Below are 8,341 nucleotides of genomic sequence, written 5' to 3'. Positions count from 1 at the left end.
TGGTGGCATGTCTTGTGGGGTATGCATGGGTGTCTGAGCTGTGTGCCAGTAGTTCAAACAGACAACTCTGTGCATTCAGCTTGTCAACACCTCTTACAAAAACAAGTAGTGATGAAGTCAATCTCTCCTCTACTTTGAGCCAGCTCTCTGTGTACATCCAAGGGCCAGCCGTGCTACCATGTTCTGAGCCAATTGCAATTTTCCTAAGTCCCTCAATTGAGTTGAGGTCGGGTGATTGTGGATGCCAGGTCATCTGATGCAGCACTCCATCACTCTCCTTCATGGTCAAATAGCCCTTACACAGCCTGGAGGTGTGTTGGGTCATTGTCCTGTTGAAAAACAAATGATAGTCCCACTAAGCCCAAACCAGATGGGATAGAGTATCGCTGCAGAATGCTGTGGTAGCCATGCTGGTTAAGTGTACCTTGAATTCTAAATAAATCACAGACAGTGTCACCAGCAAAGCACCCCCACACCATAACACCTCCCCCTCCATGCTTTACGGTGGGAACTACACATGCGGAGATCATCCGTTCACCTACTCTGCGTCTCACAAAGACACGGCGGTTGGAACCAAAAATCTCCAATTTGGACTCCAGACCAAAGGACACATTTCCACCAGTCTAATGTCCATTGCTCGTGTTTCTTGGCCCAAGCAAGTCTCTTCTTCTTATTGGTGTCCTTTAGTAGTGGTTTCTTTGCAGATATTCGACCATAAAGGCCTGATTCACACAGTCCCCTCTGAACAGTTGATGTTGAGATGTGTCTGTTACTTGAACTCTGTGAAGCATTTATTTGGGCTGCAATTTGAGGCTGGTAACTCTAATGAACGTATCCTCTGCAGCAGAGGTAACTCTGGGTCTTCCATTCCTGTGGCGGTCATCATGAGAGCCAGTTTCATCATAGCGCTTGATGGTTTTTGCGACTTTCAAAGTTCTTGAAATGTTCCGTATTGACTGACCTTTGAATATTGTTTATTACAGTGGGGGGAAAATTATTTAGTCAGCCACCAATTGTGCAAGTTCTCCCACTTAAAAAGATGAGAGAGGCCTGTAATTTTCATCATAGGTACACGTCAACTATGACAGACAAATTGAGGAAGAAAATTCCAGAAAATGACATTGTAGGATTTTTAATGAATTTATTTGCAAATTATGGTGGAAAATAAGTATTTGGTCAATAACAAAAGTTTCTCAGTACTTTGTTATATACCCTTTGTTGGCAATGACACAGGTCAAACGTTTTCTGTAAGTCTTCACAAGGTTTTCACACACTGTTGCTGGTATTTTGGCCCATTCCTCCATGCAGATCTCCTCTAGAGCAGTGATGTTTTGGGGCTGTCGCTGGGCAACACGGACTTTCAACTCCCTCCAAAGATTTTCTATGGGGTTGAGATCTGGAGACTGGCTAGGCCACTCCAGGACCTTGAAATGCTTTTTAAGAAGCCACTCCTTCGTTGCCCGGGCGGTGTGTTTGGGATCATTGTCATGCTGAAAGACCCAGCCACGTTTCATCTTCAATGCCCTTGCTGATGGAAGGAGGTTTTCACTCAAAATCTCACGATACATGGCCCCATTCATTCTTTCCTTTACACGGATCAGTCGTCCTGGTCCCTTTGCAGAAAAACAGCCCCAAAGCATGATGTTTCCACCCCCATGCTTCACAGTAGGTATGGTGTTCTTTGGATGCAACTCAGCATTCTTTGTCCTCCAAACACGACGAGTTGAGTTTTTACCAAAAAGTTATATTTTGGTTTCATCTGACCATATGACAATCTCCCAATCCTCTTCTGGATCATCCAAATGCACTCTAGCAAACTTCAGACAGGCCTGGACATGTACTGGCTTAAGCAGGGGGACACGTCTGGCACTGCAGGATTTGAGTCCCTGGCGGCGTAGTGTGTTACTGATGGTAGGCTTTGTTACTTTGGTCCCAGCTCTCTGCAGGTCATTCACTAGGTCCCCCCGTGTGGTTCTGGGATTTTTGCTCACCGTTCTTGTGATCATTTTGACCCCACGGGGAGAGATCTTGCGTGGAGCCCCAGATCGAGGGAGATTATCAGTATTGTATGTCTTCCATTTCCTAATAATTGCTCCCACAGTTGATTTCTTCAAACCAAGCTGCTTACCTATTGCAGATTCAGTCTTCCCAGCCTGGTGCAGGTCTACACTTTTGTTTCTGGTGTCCTTTAACAGCTCTTTGGTCTTGGCCATAGTGGAGTTTGGAGTGTGACTGTTTGAGGTTGTGGACAGGTGTCTTTTATACTGATAACAAGTTCAAACAGGTGCCATTAATACAGGTAACGAGTGGAGGACAGAGGAGCCTCTTAAAGAAGAAGTTACAGGTCTGTGAGAGCCAGAAATCTTGCTTGTTTGTAGGTGACCAAATACTTATTTTCCACCATAATTTGCAAATAAATTCATAAAAAATCCTACAATGTGACTTTCTGGATTTTTTTTCCTCAATTTGTCTGTCATAGTTGACGTGTACCTATGATGAAAATTACAGGCCTCTCATCTTTTTAAGTGGGAGAACTTGCACAATTGGTGGCTGACTAAATACTTTTTCCCCCCACTGTAGGAGAATAAGAGAATTTTCAGAAAGAAAGTTGAGAATCCCTGCTATAGGCCAGTTGAGAATCCCTGCTATAGGCCAGTTGAGAATCACTGCTATAGGCCAGTTGAGAATCACTGCTATAGGCCAGTTGAGAATCCCTGCTATAGGCCAGTTGAGAATCACTGCTATAGGCCAGTTGAGAATCCCTGCTATAGGCCAGTTGAGAATCCCTGCTATAGGCCAGTTGAGAATCACTGCTATAGGCCAGTTGAGAATCACTGCTATAGGCCAGTTGAGAATCACTGCTATAGGCCAGTTGAAAATCACTGCTATAAGCTATAGATAATATTCTGCCCATATGAACACATTTATTTCAGTGCATATAAAGAACAGCTATTGATGATTGAATGAAAAGCAGCAAACAGACACATTGTTTCCCATGAATAAAAGACTCCTAACCAGGTAAAAGGCTACAGCTCGATTCACTGTTTCCCGCCCAAATACAGGAAACTCAACATATTGTACACATTGCGGTCGTTGAGTGCGTGAGGGGGTCTGTACGCAGTGTAGGACCTTCGCTGGCAGGTTTTGCTCGACAAAAAGACATGTAAGCCACACACACACACGAAGTGTCGCCTGTTTCTGATGCTGTGTGTTTGTTCCAGAGATGGCCCACTCCTACAGTAGTCCGGTGCTGAGCTTGTGTGTGTGTTTGTTCCAGAGATGGCCCACTCCTACAGTAGTCCGGTGCTGAGCTTGTGTGTGTGTTTGTTCCAGAGATGGCCCACTCCTACAGTAGTCCGGTGCTGAGCTTGTGTGTGTGTTTGTTCCAGAGATGGCCCACTCCTACAGTAGTCCGGTGCTGAGCTTGTGTGGTTCCACTAAGGTCCTCTACTTTACGGACCGCTCGCACACACCCTGCATGATCCACATCAACAAGAGGTACGTGTGTTTACTTAAACCTTTAATCATAACCAATTTATCTGTGACCTTGAAATGTTTCAGAATCACTGTTATTCGACAAATACGTTTGCATTTACAGTAATTTGATTTGGTGAAATGGTGCCACTATAAACAGGATATACAGGCAGACAATAAACAGGATATACAGGCAGACTATAAACAGGATATACAGGCAGACTATAAACAGGATATACAGGCAGACTATAAACAGGATATACAGGCAGACAATAAACAGGATATACAGGCAGACGATAAACAGGATATACAGGCAGACTATAAACAGGATATACAGGCAGACTATAAACAGGATATACAGGCAGACTATAAACAGGATATACAGGCAGACTATAAACAGGATATACAGGCAGACTATAAACAGGATATACAGGCATTTATATATAGACGCAGAATTGACACAATCCACATGTACAGTGCCTTCAGAAAGTATTCATACCCCTTGACTTTTTCCACATTGTTGTATTACATCCTGAATTTAAAACGGATTAAAATGAGATTGTCTGTCACTGGCCTACGCACAATACCCCATAATGTCAAAGTGGAATTATGTTTTTAGACATTTTTACAAATTAATACAAAATGAAAAGCTGAAATGTCTTGAGTCAATAAGTATTCAGCCCCTTTCTTATGGCAAGCCCAAATAAATTCAGGAGTAAACATTTGCTTAACAAGTCACATAATAAGTTGCACGAAACTGAGGATGGATCAACAACAATGTAGTTACTCCACAATACTAACCTAAATTACAGAGTGAAAAGAAGGAAGCCTTTACAGAACACAAATATTTCAAAACATGCATTCTGTTTGCAATAAGGCACTAAAGTAAAACTGCAAAGAGTGTGGCAAAGAAATTATGAATACAAAGTGTTATGTTTGGGGCAAATCCAACACATCACTGAGTACCACTCTTCATATTTTCAAGCATGGTGGTGGCTGCATCATGTTATGGGTATGCTTGTCATCGGCAAGGACTAGTGAGTTTATGATAAAACGAAACGGAATAGAGCTAAGCACAGGAAAAATCCTAGAGGAAAACCTGGTTCCGTCTGCTTTCCACCAGACACTGGGAGACAAATTCACCTTTCAGTAGGACAATAACCTACAACACAAGGCCAAATATACACTGGAGTTGCTTACCAAGAAGAGAGTGAATGATCCTGAGTGTCCGCGTTAAAGTTTTGACATAAATCGTCTTAAAAATCTATGGCAAGACTTGAAAATGGCTGTCTAGCAATGATCAACAACCAACTTGGCAGAACTTGAACAAATATTGTACAATCCAGGTGTGCAAAGCTCTTAGAGACTTACCCAGAAAGACTCAAATTTGTAATTCTTTATAAAATAATTTTCCCTTTGTCATTATGGGGTATTGAGTGTAGATGGGTGAGAGAAAAATCTATATTTAATCCATTGAGACTGTAATGCAACAAAATGTGGAATAAGTCAAGGGATATGAATACTTTCTGAAAGCCCTGTATATACTGTATGTAGAGAAGTATTCATCAAAACAATGTGTAATGGAGGAACTATAATGTCAAGAGTCAGGATGTGCAGAGAGTGAAAAGAGCAATGTGCAGATTTGGATGATCATGCAGGGTGCAGAGTCCGGATGAGAAGATGATTGGAAACATTTGGTGTGTGTTAGGTTGGAGAAGGTAACTCTGAGAGATGTGAAGACAGCAGTAGACAGAGATGACAACTACAGATTCCACTTCAAAGCCCTCGACCCTGAGTTTGGTACCGTTAAAGAAGAGGTGAGGAGGGGAGTAGAAAAGAGAAGAGAGAGGGGAGGAGAGGGAGGGGGGAAAGAGATGAGGGAGGAGAGATGAGGGAGGAGAGGAGAGGGGGAAGAGAGATGAGGGAGGAGAGGAGAGATGAGGGAGGAGAGGAGAGGAGAGGGGGAAGAGAGATGGGAGGAGAAATGAGGGAGGAGAGGAGAGGAGGAGGGAGGAGAGGAGGGGGGAGGAGAGGGGGAAGAGAGATGAGGGAGGAGAGGAGAGATGAGGGAGGAGAGGGGGAAGAGAGATGAGGAAGGAGAGGAGAGATGAGGGAGGAGAGGAGAGGGGGAAGAGAGATGAGGGAGGAGAGGAGAGATGAGGGAGGAGAGGAGAGGGGGAAGAGAGATGAGGGAGGACGGGGGGGAAGAGAGATGAGGGAGGAGAGGAGAGGAGGAAGAGAGATGAGGGAGGAGAGGGGGGGGAAGAGAGATGAGGGAGGAGAGGAGAAAAGGGGGAAGAGAGAGGGGGAGGAGAGGAGAGGAGGGGCAGAGAAGAGGAGGGAGAGGAGAGATGAGGGAGGAGAGGAGAGGAGAAGGGAGGAGTCTGGTGATCTATACATCTGTTGATATTTTGTGATGGTAAATTGTTGTGTGTGTGTGTGTGTGTGAATGTGTGTGTGTGTTTGTGTGTGTGTGTAGGTGTTTGAAGACGAGGCTTTGGTTCCAGGCTGGGAGGGGAAGATAGTGGCCTGGGTGGAGGAGGACAATGGAGAGGAGAGGTACACACACACACACACACACACACACACACACATTCACACACACACGCACACTTCTCCTTCTGTGTTCAGTCTGTCATTGTTCTTTATTTTTCCACAGGACTAAAGGACCTAGCTGTTGAGGAACTAAAGGACCTAGCTGTTGAGGAACTAAAGGACCTAGCTGTTGAGGAACTAAAGGACCTAGCTTTTGAGGAACTAAAGGACCTAGCTGTTGAGGAACTAAAGGACCTAGCTGTTGAGGAACTAAAGGACCTAGCTGTTGAGGAACTAAATGACCTAGCTGTTAAGGAACTAAAGGACCTAGCTTTTGAGGAACTAAAGGACCTAGCTGTTGAGGAACTAAAGGACCTAGCTGTTGAGGAACTAAAGGACCTAGCTGTTGAGGAACTAAAGGACCTAGCTGTTGAGGAACTAAAGGACCTAGCTGTTAAGGAACTAAAGGACCTAGCTTTTGAGGAACTAAAGGACCTAGCTGTTGAGGAACTAAAGGACCTAGCTGTTGAGGAACTAAAGGACCTAGCTGTTGAGGAACTAAAGGACCTAGCTGTTAAGGAACTAAAGGACCTAGCTTTTGAGGAACTAAAGGACCTAGCTGTTGAGGAACTAAAGGACCTAGCTGTTGAGGAACTAAAGGACCTAGCTGTTGAGGAACTAAAGGACCTAGCTGTTGAGGAACTAAAGGACCTAGCTGTTGAGGAACTAAAGGACCTAGCTGTTGAGGAACTAAAGGACCAAGCTGTTGAGGAACTAAAGGACCAAGCTGTTGAGGAACTAAAGGACCTAGCTGTTGAGGAACTAAAGGACCTAGCTGTTGAGGAACTAAATGACCTAGCTGTTGAGGAACTAAAGGACCTAGCTGTTGAGGAACTAAAGGACCTAGCTGTTGAGGAACTAAAGGACCTAGCTGTTGAGGAACTAAAGGACCTAGCTGTTGAGGAACTAAAGGACATACATTGCATTCAGAAAGTATTCAGACCCATTTACTTTTTACACATTTTGTTACGTTACAGCCTTATTCTAAAATTGATTAAACTACACACAATACCCCATAATGACAAAGCAAAAATTGAAATATCACATTTACATAAGTATTCAGACCATTTACTCAGTACTTTGTTGAAGCACCTTTGGCAGCGATTACAGCCTCGAGTCTTCTTGCGTATGACGCTACAAGCTTGGCACACCTGTATTTGGGGAGTTTCTCCCATTCTTCTCTGCAGATCCTCACAAGATCTGTCAGGTTGGATGGGGAGCGTCCCTGCACAGCTATTTTCAGGTCTCTCCAGAGATGTTAGATCGGGTTCAAGTCCGGCCTCTGGCTGGGCCACTCAAGGACATTCAGAGACTTATCCTGAAGCCACTCCTGTGTTGTCTTGGCTGTGTGCTTAGGGTTGTTGTCCTGTTGGAAGGTGAACATTCACCCCAGTCTGAGGTCCTGAGCGCTCTGGAGCAGGTTTTCATTAAGGATCTCTCTGTACTTTGCTCCGTTCATCTTTGCCTCGATCCTGACTAGTCTCCCAGTCCCTGCCACTGAAAAACATCCCCACAGCATGATGCTGCCACCACCAGGGATTGTGGCAGGTTCCCTCCAGATGTTACGCTTGGCATTCAGGCCAAAGAGTTCAATCTTGGTTTCTTCAGACTAGAGAATCTTGTTTCTCATGGTCTGAGAGTCTTTACGTGCCTTTTGGCAAACTCTAAGCGGGCTGTCATGTGCCTTTTACTGAGGAGTGGCTTCCGTCTGGCCATTTTACCATAAAGGCCTGATTGGTGGAGTGCTGCAGAGATGGTTGTCCTTCTGAAAGACTCTCCCATCTCCACAGAGGAACTCTGGAGCTCTGTCGGAGAGACCGTCAGGTTCTTAGTCACCTCCCTGACCAAGGCCCTTCTCCCCCGATTGCTCAGTCTAGGAAGAGTCTTGGTGGTTCCAAACTTCTTCCATTTAAGAATGATGGAGGCCACTGTGTTCTCGGGAACCTTCAATGCTGCAGACATTTTTTGGTACCCTTCCCCAGATCTGTGCCTTGACACAATCTTGTCTCGGAGCTCTACGGACAATTCCTTCGACCTCATGGCTTGGTTTTTGCTCTGACGTGCACTGTCAACTGTGGGACGTTATATAGACAGGTGTGTGCCTTTCCAAATCATGTCCAATCAGTTGAATTTACCACAAGTGGACTCCAATCAAGTTGTAGAAACATCAAGGATGATCAATGGAAACAGGATGCACCTGAGCTCAATCTCGAGTCTCATAGCAAAGGGTCTGAATACTTATGTAAATAAGGTTTCTGTTTTTAATACATTT

General features: G+C 44.6%; 1 protein-coding gene across 1 annotated transcript in view; it reads left to right on the top strand.

The window, feature by feature from the left end:
* Positions 1 to 6,155, top strand: part of LOC311124594 (dixin-like) — a gene marked incomplete at both ends in the record, with an annotated part of 55,445 nt that extends 49,290 nt beyond the window's left edge. The window contains 4 exons of the mRNA XM_084198709.1: positions 3,390 to 3,498; positions 5,183 to 5,291; positions 5,954 to 6,033; positions 6,134 to 6,155. Coding sequence (XP_084054835.1) covers positions 3,390 to 3,498; positions 5,183 to 5,291; positions 5,954 to 6,033; positions 6,134 to 6,155 — 320 coding nt within the window. The remainder of the gene's footprint in view (positions 1 to 3,389; positions 3,499 to 5,182; positions 5,292 to 5,953; positions 6,034 to 6,133) is intronic.
* Positions 6,156 to 8,341: the final 2,186 nt, after the last annotated feature.

Source organism: Coregonus lavaretus, assembly GCF_964263955.1.
Source record: "Coregonus lavaretus genome assembly, contig: HAP1_SCAFFOLD_203, whole genome shotgun sequence".
In the NCBI taxonomy this organism is placed as follows: Eukaryota; Metazoa; Chordata; class Actinopteri; order Salmoniformes; family Salmonidae; genus Coregonus; species Coregonus lavaretus.
Note: the sequence above shows the minus strand (reverse complement) of the source record. Positions and strands in the feature narration are given on the sequence as shown.